The sequence below is a fragment of the Typopeltis vanoorti genome, chromosome 1 (genome assembly GCF_054136105.1).
Source record: "Typopeltis vanoorti isolate ZY-2024b chromosome 1, IOZ_Tvanoo_1.0, whole genome shotgun sequence".
Lineage (NCBI taxonomy): Eukaryota > Metazoa > Arthropoda > Arachnida > Uropygi > Thelyphonidae > Typopeltis > Typopeltis vanoorti.
In genome coordinates, this window is record NC_143549.1 from 131,052,850 (window position 1) to 131,070,258 (window position 17,409).

At 35.7% G+C, this 17,409-nt stretch overlaps 1 protein-coding gene across 1 annotated transcript in view; it reads right to left on the bottom strand.

Annotated features, from left to right (window-relative positions):
- Positions 1 to 497: 497 nt before the first annotated feature.
- Positions 498 to 17,409, bottom strand: part of melt (ventricular zone expressed PH domain-containing protein melted) — a 338,615-nt gene continuing 321,703 nt past the window's right edge. Inside the window, exon 16 of the mRNA XM_090398172.1 lies at positions 498 to 828. Within this exon, the coding sequence (XP_090254298.1) occupies positions 613 to 828 (216 nt within the window). The 3' untranslated portion in view covers positions 498 to 612. The remainder of the gene's footprint in view (positions 829 to 17,409) is intronic.

The window sequence follows — 17,409 nt, forward strand, 5'->3', positions numbered from 1 at the left end:
ACCAAGTATACACTTTAAAATCTTCAGAATATGAAAGAAATATAGCTGTCTAAAAAAAAAAAATGGTATGATTTAACTAATATTTTCAGAAATAAAATAGTTAATAATTGATTCTAGCTTTGTTAATAAAATATTTTTTCATACCTCATTACTAAATTAACCACATTTGCCTAATTACAAAAAAGTGATTTAAAAGGCATGGATGTGATAGATTTATTGGCACAAAGTCTGGTGAAAGTTTCAGAAGCAGAAGTGGAAGACTTTTTTTTGTGGCAATACTTGCTTTTCCTATGTTAAAAAACTAATTATTATAAAGGTTTCAAAATAAGTAAAAAGTATCTTGATCACTGGGATTAAAACTCTTTTTTTTTTTCCCACTTAAACTATTATCACAGTTTTCACAGGCTGATATTAACTAGATATATTTCAAAAACAAATATTAAATCCTATCATGATCCAAATTCACATTTGTACATGCATCCATAAAAAGTATGTATTAAGAAAGAAGGAACATTTTTACAAAAGCTAACTCCAACTGTCAGAACCTTAACAACAATTAAAAAAAAATTTACAAAACATTTCTGAGCACTGTGCAATAATCTGCACATTAATTTAATGAGAAACCTCTTTTGCATGAGAATGAGCCATGGCGATTGAGAGACACTGCACCCACTGCTCAGTGTTTTTACTATCCTTTGCTTTCAAAACAAAAGTTTTCTCGTTGGTGAAGATCTCAAAAGCCTTCGGAATATTCCGGCCACGGCTACTGATAGCACGTACACTGCGGATCTGGCTAACCTCAATAGGCTGGATCTCTTTTTCTCCCTTCTACATAAATAATAACAATAAAAAATTACAATGATATTTAGCATGGAATCAAGTTAGTGTTTAGAAAATTCTGATTTACATAATGAATTGTAAAGTGAAGTACAAAATTTAACAAACTTTATAAAGAATGAACATGATTATGAAAGGTGGTTTAAAAGGCATTGATGCAATGGATTTATTCACACAAAGTTTCATTACTTTGTGAGATTGCTATTTTGCTTATTGGAGGCTTGAAAAAGGAGATTTGATATCTAGAGTAGGGTTTGTGGATTATCTAATTCTTAACTCACCTATTCACAATACATTAAGAATCTTTTATGGATGGAATCATACTAAAACAATTCTCTAAAAATGAACCTCAGCAGTCCATGTCATTACTTAAAATCCATGTAGACAAAATAGTGACAGCAAGATTCAAGGCTGATATTCAAAACATACTGCCATTAAAATATGGACATACTTCCAGCTGTTAAACAACATAATAGTAACTGTGATAAGAAAGAAAATTAAGTAATATAAATTTTAATATTAACTCATTAGTTCAAGATAAATGACACAATATAACATCTGATAAGTGGAATTTCTGCTGAACATCTGACAAACATTCAGAGCAACTACCAGTGTGACCTATGCCACAGTATGTAGCACGGCTATGATTTGCAAGTACTCTGTGCTTTAGGAGAAGCACCGGTTTATCATTATCCTAAAATTATGTAGTTCCTACTGCTTCTAAACTAAGCTGTTTAGAAGCAGTAGGAACAGCTTACTTTGGTTTTATTGTTAGTGTGTTGTAATTTTTATGTAAGCAGTAAAGTGCGCAGTGCACCAATATTTATAAATTCATGAATTTATAATAAAATATTAAAAACACTCAGAATGATACGACAACAAAGTTTGGATAAGTTTTTTAAGTTTCCTTTTAAATATCATAAACATGAATCTTCAAAGCCAAGAACATCCGTCGATACTGTGCAAGAATTAGTACGAAACAATTTGTATTTTTTTTTCAACAAAAAATATGAGTGGCTTATTACTTTTGATTTTGATGAATGTCATCAATTTGTAATGCTGCAGAAAGATAAGTAATTTTTTTTCAAATTTTTGCTAATAATACTGAGTGACTTTGTTTTATAAGTGTGCAAGATAGACTGAGTTATTCAAAAAGTAAAACATATTTCCTTAAATTAGATATACTGTTGGTATGGCATCTATGCATAGTAGAACAATGGTGGCCAAGACATCTTTGTTGGGCAAGCTAAAGTCATGATTTTGCGTAGTGTAAAATTTGCGTGATATGTGCGAACACTGAAATATTTGTGGAAGAAGAGCAAAACTGGTGAGAGAGTGTGTAATAAATGCTTTGAAAGTGAATACCGAGAAAACAAATTGCATGACAGTAAAGTAGAGCGCATTGATACAAGAGTGGAAAATATAGATATCAGTGATAATACTGAAAGTGTGGTGGTGGAGGTTAACGAGAATATAGAAGGCCTCAATAAAGAAATTGCATGCTTGCATGTAGTTCTTCACAGAACAAAGCATGAGATTGAAAGGCTGGAGAAACAGAAAGAGATCAGACGAACTGGAAAAAAAGAAAAAAAAAAACAAGAGGTCCGAAGTCAAAATGAACATTAAGAATAATCGAGAGAATGAGTGTAAGCAAATAATTATTTACAGTGATTCTATGATAAGGTGAGTTCACGAAAGCACTATCAAATCTTGTTTCCCTAGTAAGAAAATTAATAATATTAGTAATGCTGTTGAATGCTAAAAAAGAAAAGATGACAGAATTAATTATTTTGGCTGGAACCAATGACTTGAGAGGTGAGAAATATTGTATGAGAGAGGATATCAAGTAGTTGCTGGAAGAAGTGAAATGAAGAGAGTAATGACAGTTAATGAATCAATATACTGGTTGTGCAGTATATTGCAGAAGGAATAGTGTAGAATTTATGGACCTATTTCTTGAGTTTGATGGATGGAAAGATTTGTACAATGCTGATGGACTGCACTGAAATGGATTCAGAGTTAGGTGTCTGGGGAGAGCTTTATTCACTAAATGTGGAAGAGCAAAGTCAGGAAAACTTAAGCAATTAGGGTGGATGCAGATGAGTGCGTGTGTGTGTGTGTGTGTGTGTGAAGGCACTCATGAAGTGAATAACTGTTTGAATGAACAAAAAATGTGGGATCTAGTCTCTCGGGCAACAATATTATTGAATGGGGTAGTCAATTCAGAATGTCAAGGTAGTTGGGGGCCTAAAGGGATGTTACAGTTTTTATGTGCTAATGCTCGATGCATCAGCATACAGATACCCTATAAGAGGGAAGTTTTTGGCACTGGTTAGTGCAACCTTGCCAAAAGTTATAGGCATAGAATGTGATGGATTTAGTATTTTCAGGAAGATAGAGTAGACAGGACAGGAAGTGGAAATACTGCTGATGATAGCAGATGAATTGCAGTCAACAAGATTAGGAGTTGGTTGGGCAGATGGTCATTCTTTTGAGTCATTCTGGTGTGAGATCAAGGCCATTCAGACAAAATATAAAACTGGTTGCTGCTATATGCCAGGGGTGATGTGAACAATATGCATCAGCAGATTATTACAATGCATGCAAGTTGAGTAATTATTATGGGGGACTTCAAATTTGGAGACATAATTTGGAAGTAGGAAAGATCACATGGCAGTAAAGAAATGGGATGTATACACTTACTGAGAGATAATTACTTGAAGCAGAATGTGACGGAGGAGACTTAGAGTATAAATACTGGATCTTGTTATACAGTCCTGAAGACCTATCCATAACTAAGGTGGCTACATGGTCTCTAGCTGGGGGAGAGTGATCATGTGGGAGGTAGCAAAACATGTGGAAATTCCAGTTAAGAAGGGGGTATACATAGGTGAACTATATGGCAGGTGATTATGATACACATAGGAGACAGCTTGAAGAAGTACCATGCAAGGGAAGGATGTTAATAGTGCATGGTTGATAGTAACGGGATATCTGGAGGAAGCAATATTACACTTTATATCCAAGGTTAGGAGGGTAGTATCATTAAGCATGAGTGGAAAAAAAAAAAAATGTTGTGAAAGGTATATAAGGAGAAAGGTGACTAGCTAACTCATGAACAGTACAAGGATCAGGCAAGAAAGGTGACCAGCATGGTAAGAAAGACAAAGTCAGATTATGAGAAGAAATTAGCCAATCAGGTGAAAGGAAATCCCAGAGTATTTTTGTTATATAGCAAGTAGGCAGAAGAATGAGTATGGAAGGTTAACTTTAATGAATGCAGATGGTAGAGAGGTAAGAGAGATGAGATTGTTGAGCTACTGAGTTATCATATTGCAAGAGTATATCATCAAAGTGAAGATATTGTCATGAAGACTGATGTGAGAACAGAGGTGGATGAAGTGGAGGTACTTAAGATACTGCAGAGTCTAAATTCAAATAGAGCTGTGGGATGGATGGGATATTGGCTCGCATTTTTATAACTTTTTATGACAGGATGACAGCTGAGTTGGATAAAGGGAATGGCTACACAATGATAATAATTGCTACTAGTGATAATAAGCAATTTGCTAGTGATGCAAATATTTGATGAAAATGAGACTCAAACGTACTGTTAAAAGATGAAAGCTAAACATATATTTCATGAAAATGAAAATCATGTTCCAAAAAACCTTTTTTGGAAAACTTATAAGCATGGCAGTAAAATTTCAATCATTATCAATGAAGCTTCAACTGTTTCGCATTTTAATAATCTACTTAAAATGCAAAGAGCATTCAATTTTTTTTTTTTTTTTTTAGACAGTATCTGAAATAACACAAACTTCACTGTTGGTTCTCAAAAACTGGTTTATTGTATTTTATTGTTGTCTTGTCCTTTGAAGAGTCTTAGTTGTTTCCATGTGCTCCTTGAACTGCTTTGGATGTTGATGATTTTGTTTGTATAGAGCTGTTGTTCAGGATTAGGATCTATTTCTTGCAAGGCTGCTGTAATTGCTGGACAGGTAAAGATGTGAGTGGGTGTCAGTTCAGTATTGGGGCAGTTGTTGCTGTTTCTATATGTTCTCATATCATCTGTATCGATCTTCATTCCTCTATAATGTCCTGTTTGTAGTCTGGTTATCATGGTGAAGGTCTTTTCTGTCAACATTGATTTCGGGAATTTGATGATGTATCACTGATTTCAGCAGAATTAGTTTAGCTTTTCCTAGTGTGTTAGCATCAGCAAGAGTCATCATGTGAGTTTCTTGGTTGAGTTCTCTGGCCTCTTTTGCTAATTTATCAGCTGCTTTATTGTAATCAGTGCCTACATGAGCAGGAATCCATTGTAAAATGCAATTTTTTTCCTGAACACTTTAGTTGATTTAAGAGTTTATAGGTATCTTGTGTGAGCTTGCTATTGTCATTTTTGATTGCCTCCATAGCAGATCTTGAGTCACTGTAAATTATAATTCCCTCAGATTGTTGAGATGATGATAATAGAGTAGGCTTCGAGTGCTTTATTTATTGTGTAAAGTTTGCTGGTAAAATTGGAAGCAATTCTTTCCCCCCCCCCCCGATCCAACTTTTATTGAAAGTTTTTCACCTTTCGGGAGTAGAAGGAGAACACCTCCATTAATCATATTGGTGTCTGACGATCCATCAGTATAACAAATAACCTGTTTGGAGGATGAAAGAAGGTTGATAGTATTTAGGCCTTTTTCTTTGAGCATTTCTTTTGATTCTTTTTTTTTTTGTATAGAGTTTGGTAAGGGTGTAGATTTATGGAGGTATTTGGAAGTAAAGGACTGGAAAATAGAGGTTCTTTGTTTATGTGGACATTTAGCTGATCAAGACCTATTTCCTTCCTAATAGTGTCATCATATTGTAAAGTTGATGATCTGTGAAGTCTGCTTTTTTTGATTCCAATGTTCATAAGTTTTTAGGAAGATATGATCGCTTTGGTAGCTTCTGATATTTATGAATTTTATGGTGGCCAATTTTCATCTATCCTCCAGTAGGTTGCGCCCACATTTCTGTTGGGTTCTGATGTTGTTAATGGATGAGAATGTATAAATGGTGTAAGGGAGCAAGTTTGGAATTTCAGCTGAAGTTCTAATTTGGCATCTAAGTACTTATATTCAGTTATCTCTGGTTGATGCAGTAAACCGTGTAAATCATTTTAAACCTTTTCTTAATAAACTTTACTTTTACTATCATACATCAAACAAACATCAGAGAGAATTAAATAATATAGCTGAAGAGCTGGGAATTAAAATAATGAAAACTAGAAGAATGTTGTACCTTGAATGGCAGCCTATAGCTAGGGCTGCAAAAGCAGTTTTTAAATCGCATCAAGACATATATATTCACTTTATAAAGAAATTGTGACATGGGAATAGTTGTCAATACTTTACAAGAAACATCACTTTACAACAAAGTGATGTTTCAGTTATTATAGTTGACAGATTAATGTGATGAACTATAAGTGATTGAACATATGCAACTAACAACTAAATAAAGGAAACTAGGAAAGAGAAGCAGAAGATATCATTTTCCTCAACCTTCATGGAATCACAAGACTCGTCATGGGGGGGGGGAATCAACACTGGTCAGGTTAATAGAAAGTCTGTTGTAACACTCAGGCAATGTATTCCATGTTCCTACCTGCACTCTCCATGCAAAAAACTTACTTCTTACCCCTTTAACTAACTACTTCCTTTTGTAACTTCCAGGGATGGTGTTTTCATTTCTTCCCCTTATTCTACCATATGAAAAATCTTCTCAGCATTAAATCTGATAATAACCCTTTAAATATTGCAATCATATCCTCCCTTTGTCTTCTATCCACCAAACTCTGCAGTCTTTATGCCCTTAGTCTATCCTCATAATCAACATTGTACAGTTCTGATATCATTTTTGTTATCAATCTCTTTGCCCTCTCCAAGGTTACTTCATCCCTTTCAAATTCTGGTGATCAGATCTGAGGCCAAAAATCCAGATGTTGTCTGATCAAAGCTTTATACAATGGGACCATAACCCTTTTATCTCTCTCTCGTGGTCAATGTCCTCCTCCTCAATATTGCAGCAATTCTCTGAGATGTCTTCACAGTCTTTGCAATATGTCCTCTGAACTTCAAATTTCTATCTATAATCATCCCAAGATCCTTTTCTTCCTGCACTTCTTCCAGTATAATTCCACCAAGTGAGTATGAAGCATCCCATCTGGGGATCAAAAATTTCAAATCTTTAATTTAGCTACATTAAACTGATATCCCATTCATTTACCCACTATTCCAATTTATTCAAATACTCTTGAAGAGCCAAAACATCAGCACTATATAACACTCCCATCATCTGCACAAATAAATATTTTATCTCCCTGCAGTCCAATGCAATATCGCTGACAAAGATTGAACAGCAATGGTCCTAGTACTCAACCCCGTGGAACTCCACTTGTAAACTTCTTATCCCTGATATTGCTTCCCCCCCCCCCCCCCATATACAACTGATATCTATCAAGAGATAGTTACAAATCCAATCCACTAACCTGATATTGAAAATCATACTGTTGCAAATTAAAAACCAATTTGTCAAATGTCTTTACAAAAAAAAAAAAAAAAAAAAAAAAAAAAAAAAAAAAAAAATCCTGTATGCCTTACATTCACCCACTGCTCACTACTCTATTGTACTGAGCAGCAGGCGATTATTAAAACACGAGCACCCGTTAACAAATCCATGCTGTCCTGAATAAATATTACTGCCTCATCTGTCCATTTCTGTATATGAGTTCTTATCAATTTCTCCAAAATCCACTCTCTAGGATCCCATCCTGTTGCAAGACTATCATTAAACAGTCAAGTTAATGGCACAGTCAGTTCCATAGCATATTCTCTTAAAACATGTGGTATAATTCTATATAGTTTCCCCCACCTTACTGACATGTAGTATATTCAGCATTCAGAATACATCCTCATTCTCTTCTAATATTTCACCACTCCCTATCCCTTTAAGTCTGCTGTAACAGAATGGAATATTCTAATAAAGTAATCATTAAATAGCTCAACTATGTTATCTGCAGTCACCAAGTCTCACCTCCATCCACAATCATTTTTTCCTCCTGCTCACTATACAGCAAAACTCTTTGGATTCTTCGTGGATTGTATTACCAATCTCCTCTCATATTCTAATTTTTCTCTCCTTACAATACTAGGCACTTTCTTAGCCTGAGCCTTATATTCCTCATGCGACTGTTCTCAACCACTCTCTTTATATGCATTCCATAATCTTTTTTTTTTTTTCATCTGCAATTCCTCTTGTCATCCAATTGACTCCAAATTGCTTTATCTTCTTTACTTTAGGTATTCAATCTGTCATACCAATGCTATGACCAAATCCAAAAACTCTTGATCCTCATGTTTCCTCTACCACATGCTGGTTAAGACAGTTGTCCCTCAAGAAATCCAAAAATTCAGTTCCCTTAGCATTACATACTGCCTCCACTGCCCAATAACAATAACTCACTTTCATTTGCCAAAGTAATTTGCCTAAACATTTCCTGCTCATCGCCATCTATATTTCCTGGTCTATAGCAATATCCCTAAATATCTTGTTTAATAAACATCTACATCACACCATATACTCTCAAAGTCATTAGTGTTATTTTCACTGTAATTCCCCCCATTGAGAGAGCACACTTCATCTCTTATCTTTATTAATACTCAACCACCATGTTTATCCACTCAATTCTGCCAAAATATGCTATACCCTTCAAATTTCTATCCATGTTAGAACATCCTCAGTTAACCAAGTTTCACTGATATCAAAAATCTTTGGAGAGAGACTAAGTCAACTCATTTCCTTTATTCCTAATGCTCATAGCATTTGTATACAGAAAAACCAGTGCCAGTATTCTTATAGCTATTATTTTTCTCTGTCATACTCCACCTAGCTCTGCAATATAGATACAGCCTCTCATTTCTCAAGCTACTATATCCCCCCCCCCACATGAGGCCCTCCCTGCTTACATTCCCTAGTTTCCCTACTGACACACTCACTTGAACAGAAAACAAGTTTCTTCAAATGCCTGCATCTGCATTCAAATGTAATCCATCTCTTGCATACAGCTTTCATCTATCCCCAAGTGTACTGCACATCCACCCACATATTCCAGACCTCTCTTCCTACACCTTCTCACTACCAGCTCATTTATTATCACTGCTCTTCTCCTCCACTCTGCATTATCATGCGAGGGCAACATGCTCACTATCATTCCTTGGACACATTTCTGCTGCATTATCGTTAAGATCAATCTCAAATCTTGCACTACATGATTCAAGCTACCTGTCAGGTCATTTATACCAACCATTACTATCACCTACTCTACATTTTCACCCCACTTCACTGCCAATGCTACACTATCGTTTTTAACTGGTGAGCAGTTCTCTAGCACTCTACTCTGCACACCCCCAAATCATCAGATCTCCATGCGCATGAAACTTTTAACAGATTCATTCATCCCCCCCCCCCCGGCATCCCTGACTCTTTCTGCTTCCAATCTCTCTATCCCTTGCTTCCACACTCTTGACTTTTTCCAATTTTCTCTCTTCCTCACATCTCCCATTTTCTTTCTTTCCCATCTTATGCTCTTCTCTCACACCTACTTTCATTCTTTTCACACTATCCAGCCTCCTAATCTCTTCATTCACTCTTTTCTTAATTTCTTCCACTTCCTTTCTCAGCAGTTCTATTTCTCTCTCTCTCTCTCTCTCTACATCCTGCTTTCAACTGACATTCACATACACACACAATAATGGCCATCAGACAACCACCACATTGCCCATGATGAAACCCATCTGTACATCTTTCACATTCTCTTCACTCTATAGAAACAAAACAAAAATAAAATATCAATTCCAAGAGAAATACTGTTAGATTGGCTAATAAATTATATGAAAATGTATCTGCTGTTTGATGACAAAAGTGAAAAATATAATGAACTTTTTAAAGTTCTATCAATTTGTTAAATTCTGAGACTTAGCTGCAAGATGTTTGTGAAGTTTTGTAAGATTGAAGATGAAAAAAATTAATAAAATTAAGCAACTAATTAAATATGACATTCTAATAATGATTTTTGTGACAGTCATTAAACATAAAAATCTCAGGCAATATAAGGGCTAGAAAATTTTTGAATGAAACTGCTGCTAGTTCAACAGAAGCTGAGAGAGAGAGAGGATTCAACACTTTTATCAATATAGTTTTTTTGTTAAGAGAAATTCTCCATTTATTGAGACTGCAAGTCACCTAATGATTATCAATTTAATAGGGAAGTCATTAAAAGAATTTGATGAAGACCAACTTAATCAACCATTCCATCAATATTCTTTGACTTAGCTTATACAATTCATTCATTTTATTTTAGCTATCTCAAAAAGAATACCCAGAAGCTTTTTTTAATCAGGTGTATGGCAAGGCAGATGGATATAAAACTGGAGGATGATGCAAAGATTTTCACCTTATTTTGTATATAGAAACATATAATTAATTCATTTGTAATCTTTGTTTACATCTTGAACCATAATGTTTGTTTAAATGAAATCTGATGAGATGTGCAACTCAAAAGATCATACTGACATGTATCCAAACAAAATGTGGGTATAACTAGTCTGAGAAGCTGAGTGGATACTATTTCTGCTCTCCAGCCAATTAGTCATGGGTTTGACTCCAGTAAGAAACAGTTGTGAATATCTATTATTATTACATGGAGCAACTCCATGGAGTCCAAAGACTCATTGAGAGAGAGAGGCCCTAAACATCAGAATTCCATGTGGAATTCTGATGTTTAGGGCCTCTCTCTCTCAATGAGTCTGTCAAAAGCCTTTGCAAAGTCCAGTAGTATGAAGTAGTTAAGATTTTCATTTTCCAATTATGGCAGATTAATTATTTAAAGTAAAGAGCCAATAGGCTTCATTTCGGTGATGTAAAACATTATTTAAATTAAGGGGATATTAAATCCCACATTGTTTTAAAACCGAATAAGAAACTCAAAGATCGGAATCAAAGAGTTTCATGCCGAATATAGTGACTATAAACGTATCGGCAACTACTAGCGTAAGCTAAAGCACATAGTTCAAGTACGTAGTACAAACTAGGGCAACTCGTTGCAAAGGTGGAGAAAGTTCTGATCGCTATTCTTAGTATTTTCCATAATGTAAAACCCATCTCCTAGGAGATATATGATGTTATACATGATGGTGGGAGATCACTACCCAGACCGGTTTCGATTTTTATTGAGATCTCATATTCATATCTAGTTTCTTATTCGGTTTTAAAACAATGTGGGATATAACATTCCCTTAATTTAAATAATGTTTTACATTGCCGAAATGAAGCCTATTGGCTCTTTACTTTAAATAATTTATGGGTGCACCTTTTTGACAACTCGTATAGCAGAGTATATAAGTTCTTTTCGCTATACCCTTAGTATTATACTTGATCTAGCTATTCACTGATGAGATTTTAATAAAGATCGAAGCTGGTCTGGGTAGTGCCCTCCCACCATAATGTATAACATCATGTATCTCCTAGGAGATGGGTTTTACATTATGGAAAATACTAAGAATAGTGATCAGAACTTTCTCCACCTTTGCAACGAGTTGCCCTAGTTTGTACTACGTACTTGAACTATGTGCTTTAGTTTACGCTAGTAGTCGCCGATACGTTTATAGTTAATACATTCGGCATGAAACTCTTTGATTCCGATCTTTGAGTTTTTTTATTTGGGTTTAAAACAATGTGGGATTTAATATCCCCTTAATTTAAATAATGGCCGATTAAGACTACCACTGCAATACTAACTAGAAGCCTGAAGTAATTCACAAAAAAGCTCTATGTTTTATCTCTTGAGTGATTTTCAGATCAGTTAACTTTAGCACTAATAGTGCTAGAGTGCAACAGGGAAAACAGACAATCTTCAGCAGCAAATAAGTTAAAATTAGATAATTCAGTTACACCCAGACCCAAGATAGTGTTATGTGCAATTCTCAGTATTTTTTATGAAATCTCAAATCTTAATTCATTCATGATACACAAACAGAATCCTAGATTTAAAAAGCATAGATAATTTCCTAATGTTCCAATTTTGAATTCAAATGGAATAATGTCTGAAGTGTCACTGTGCAGCCAGAACTAGAAACCAGGATATTCATAAGTAGTAGAGTAAATTATTAGAGTAAAAAAAAAAGGAATATTCTCTCTCTCTCTCTCTTATATTCACTAGCTGGAATAATGGCTACATCATCGACAAAATACCAAACATCATGGTTGTATGTGAGTCTTGGTGTTGATGGTGCAAAATGGCTGCTAACCATATTTTTGAAATTACCTTTCATAACAAAATTTTAATTTTTGATGGCATTAATCTATTCTAGTTTATCCTGTGGTGCATTTAATGCATTGTTAGAGATTCCTGATTGGTTGTAATAATACATATATTACTATTATTATTCTTGTTTACAATTCCTATTTTCTGCTTAATTAATTACACGTGACAATAATATCAAGGTTGGGTTTGCATTTGTAGTGAAAACTGGTGTAATCAAAAACCTGATCCCAACAACCAATCTCAAACTAACTCAACTTTGTTATATTCCTGGAGCTAATAAACTAATGAATGGATCCAAGCAGTTCAGATTGTTGTTGTTGTTAGAGATTTAAATTTTGTAAATTTAAATCTCCACCAAGATTAATTCCATACAATTAATCAGATGAGATTTGTTGACAACTTCAAAAATGCTTTCATCTGATGACTTCCATCTGCACAGCAGGCAGAAATCTCATCATTCATTGGTACCACAATATTTTGAGGTGGTGGTGGTGGTGGAGCAGAGACTGGAAGATCTAAATGAGGTACTGGCCTTATGGCATATTAAGTCTGGTTACAATTAATTTTTCACAGATATGTTATTTAAACAGTAGTAACAACCATGAATAATAAGTTGGCAGAGCTGTGTGAGAAAGGAATGAATTTTGTAAATGAGTGGGATGCATTTGAGAGACGGATATATTTGTACAAAAGTGATGGGCTGCATTTAAATGGTTTGGTGTGAGACAGCTAGAGAGACTGTTGCTACAAGGAGATGTAATGAGTGATGTTAGTAAGAGAGCAATGAAAGTAAAAAGTGAAGCAAAAAATTAAGAGAGAGGAAGTGGTTATAAATGGGAATAATGGTACTGTGAGAGAACAAGAATGTCAGGAAAACATGGTATAAGGAGAGAGTGAATGTTGGAAGTAGTACTGAATGTGTGTATGGAGATGGTCAGCACAGGAATGGGACTGCCTGGGATGTACGGGAGGTAGCTAAGTCTAACAAGATATATACAATGGTTGGCTCTCACACATTGTGAGAACCAACCAAGAGATATTTAACAACATCAATGTGCTAATCCTTGTCAGTGTGAAATCATTAATCCTTATGTGTAGAGGAAATAGGAGAAGATGGCTTAACTGTAAGTAAGCAGGAGGTATATGAGGAATTAAATATGCTTGGAGTCAATAAGATTTGATGACATATTGTGTCTTATGGAAATGTTCCTGGGAATTAACCGTAGTGTTGGCATGCTTGCTTAATAATTCTTACAACAGCACAGTCTCAAAAGAGTGAAAAGAAGGTAAAGTTGTTCCAATGCATAAGGCTGTGGTTACAAATTATAGGCCAATCTGTTTATCTGGAGTTGTAGTATTGGAAAGATTGATAAGAATTAGAATACAGAAATTGGGTGATAACAGCAGCATTCTCTGTGATTGTCAGCATGGATTTGTTAAAGGGAAGTCATATTTTACAAACTCGATTATGTAATATAACAAGGTGATGAGTGCATATACAGCAATATACTTAGATTTTGCAAAAGCTTTTGATAGATTGCCACACAAGAAGCTGTTAAATAAACTGAAATGGATAACAGACTACTGAGTTGGATTAGTGACTAGCTGTCAGATAGCTATCAGAAAAGTTGTATATGGGGTGCTGTACCCCCAACGAATGAGGAAAGTTACCAGTGGCATATTGCAGAGGTCTGTATTTAATGTATGAAGTCAGATGGCTTCATTTTGGAGTGTATGAAGTTCCCTATGACTAAGCCTACCATTATTATGGCAAGTGGTAACTGGCAGACCATGCTTTGGCTGCCCCTTCACACAGCATTAGATGGAAGAAACCCAATATAGAAGTCATTACAAGCAGAAAGACTATTTTTCAAGTCAGCAGTGGCTATGAAGCATCCCCAACCACCTTACCAAGTATGGCCGAATTAATTTGCCAAAAATTTGGGAGTCATCCTAAGATCAACTACTACATAACTGTGACACTTCTTTTATATAGCATTAGTGGGCACCAAATTAGGACTTGAGATATTTTGTCCCTTTTTTTTCTCTCGAAATAATTTGAATTCTTTCATTTACTACTGTTATTTGTAAACCATAATATGTCATTTCGTTCTAAAGATGTAGGTTTGAAATCCAGTGAAATATAAGCTAGAGAAAATAATATAATTATTATTTTTATAATAGTTTATAATTCAGAGTTCACAGGAGCAACTGCAAAAACTGCATAGATAAAAATTATGAATAATTAATAGTAATCACTTTGCAAAACTTGAGAGATTAACATATGCTAGAGCAGTAAAGGGTCAGACAATTTTGTAGCATTTCACATGTTTCAAGGAAAAGACAATCGAATTTGAATCTGCTGGAATGAAAAAATCTTTGTCTGGTTCCAAAGAACTCTGTGACAAGTGTCAACAGCATGAGAAGTAAGGCTTGACTTGTCAGATTCCAATCAAAGCAGAGCAACTAGTCTGTCCAAAACAGCAAATATGACATGAGCAGATATTGGCAGAACCTGGTAGCAATGTATCCTTTGCAGATGGTAAGAAAGAAGGCAGTTTCAAAGCTGGTTTGAAGGAAGTGTATAGACTGAATTTGTGAAGAATCCATGCCAATTGTTCAGAGGGTCCTTTAATTTAAGTATCGAAATTCTTTTAGTATTGGATTGTAGTCTTGTTGATGTATTTTATATAAATATGTCTACTATACAAGTCTCAAAGCAGTTGGTAGACAACATGATAGTTTTCACAAAAACAATGGAAACATCAATGGATGAAATTCAACTCTATTCAATATACAGGGTGTTCGGGATAAATTTGACAGTTTCGTAAGGAAAAAGAAAATCTTTGTATCTATTAAATTTAATGAATTGACAAAAAAACATTACAGGCAGAGTTAATTACAATACTATCAACAAGATTTACTCAAAATAACCACCATTAGCATCGATCACAGCTTCAATTCTGCTTCGGAACCTCGAACAAGCTGATGCTACAGTCTCCCTGGGAAGGGCCGCAAAAACTGTTTTAATTTTATCCATTAACTGAGCTTTTGTATTACTGGAAGTGCGATTGGTGTCTTTTTCAACTGCGCCCCATACAAAATAATCCATGGGGTTAAGGTCTGGGGAGTTTGGAGGCCAAACATTTGGACTGGTGAAGTCGTAGAAATTTTCAGACAACCATTTTTGACTTTTCCCAGAGGTGTGGCAAGGGGCCGAATCCTGCTGCCATACATACGGCCTACCATTGGCTACCCTTGTTATCCAGGGCTTGACTACAGTTAGCAACTCCACGAACAAAGCCCGAATTCCAATGCCAGGGTTCTTCAACACCTGTTCCTGCAGATTTGCGAGGAATTCTGCTGTACGAACGCAATCAGATCGTCTGCTAGGGATCTTTCTTCTTGCTACATCCTCGTAGTCACCATTGCAAGTCTCTAGTTCATGCCTGATTGTTTTTACTGTATTCAGGGAGCATTGGGCAGCAGTCGTAATATCCTTATTTTGATGGCGGGCACGAATCATCATGATACAAGTTATTCTCTTCCATGATTCAGGTGGGTTCCAGCTATCCATCCTTTCTGACATCTTGTATATGAATGAAGAAGGGTCCAAACTTTTAAATGAAGAGAAGTGTGTGTTAATACATGTAACTTACGGAAAAATATAATTAATTATAAATATGTCAAATTTATCCCGAACACCCTGTACATGAACCTATGCTATACACAATTATCAAGAGGTGTTAACCCTAATAACTATTCAGCAAGGAAGTTATTTTTATTCCAATACTACTTGATGTTATTCCAATTTAAATACTACTTGATGTTTCTAGGTTCAAGAATGCTTGATGAAAAAATAATTTAATTATAATTCTCTTTCCATTGGCAAAAAATTTTAAAATTATATATTGTGTGTGTGTGTGTGTCTCTCTCTCTCTCTCTCTCTACACACACACTGCTTGGAAAGAAGTCAACAGACACCCCAACATGCAAGCTGCATTGTGCCATGTAATGAATTGTCTTTGTAGACGGAATAAATTGTAGGATTATGATGCTCCCAAGTCAGTGAAACTGTGTCTGGGTGAAATGGCTGTGAGAATGGAACTGACAGAGTTTGAAAGAGGCACTGTGATAGAATGTCATGTTGCAGGCCTATCTATTCGGCAAAATGTTGACAAATTGGGCCAACCCAGGTCAACAGTCAGTAATACCATGCTGAGATGGAAGCACAGTTAGTCAATTGCAAGTACTACAGTGGACACACCACACTCACAGAGCATAACCATAGGGTGCTACAAAGAATAATATGTAAAAACTACCATTCATCAGTTTTTACATATTATCCTTTGTAGCACCCTACAGCTATGTTTAATGCTGAGTTCAGGGCAAAACCTGGAACATGAATCTGCACAAAAATATTTAGAACCGAGGCTCACAACATGGGTTTCCATGGTAGGACCACAACATGCAAGTCCCACATTACACGAACTAATGTGCAGCATCATCTTCAGTGGTGCAAGAGCATGTACAGTGGGATGTGGAAGCTTGGAAAGCTGTATTATGGCGTGACAAATCATGATACACCCTCTAGAGCAGATGGCCAAGTGCGAGTGTGGTGGATGTCCTCTGAATGTCTTACCAGAGTGTATTAACCCCAACTATGAAATTTACAGGTGGCAGTGTGATGGTATGGCTCTGTTTTCTGATTTGGCCTCAGACCCTCTGTCTGGTGTCACAAACAATGAACTAAGAGAGTTCAATCTGAACATGGCCAATGCAATGCTTCCTACTTTATGGCATTTCTATGGACAATGGTCACTTTCATGAAGACAGTACACTGTCATAAGGCTACTGCTCTAGCTGTGTGATTTGTGGACATGAACATCACCACACTTGATTGGCTTCTACAGAGTCCTGATCGCAACCCTACTGAACATCTGTAGGATGAACTGGAGCATCAAGTGAGGTCAAGGGATGTCCTCCCCCGCAACAGTTCACACCCCATGACATGTCTACAAGAAGAATGGTCCCAAATCCATTGATCGCTATCATATGCTTGTGGAAAGTATGCTCTATAAGATTGCTACAGTCATCACAGCAAAAAGAGGTCCTGCATTTTATTAAGGTGGCACCATGACTGTTTGTTCCTCACACTATAGTAATTGTCGAATTCTTTCCAAGCAGTGTATATACAGTAAAACCCCTTTTTT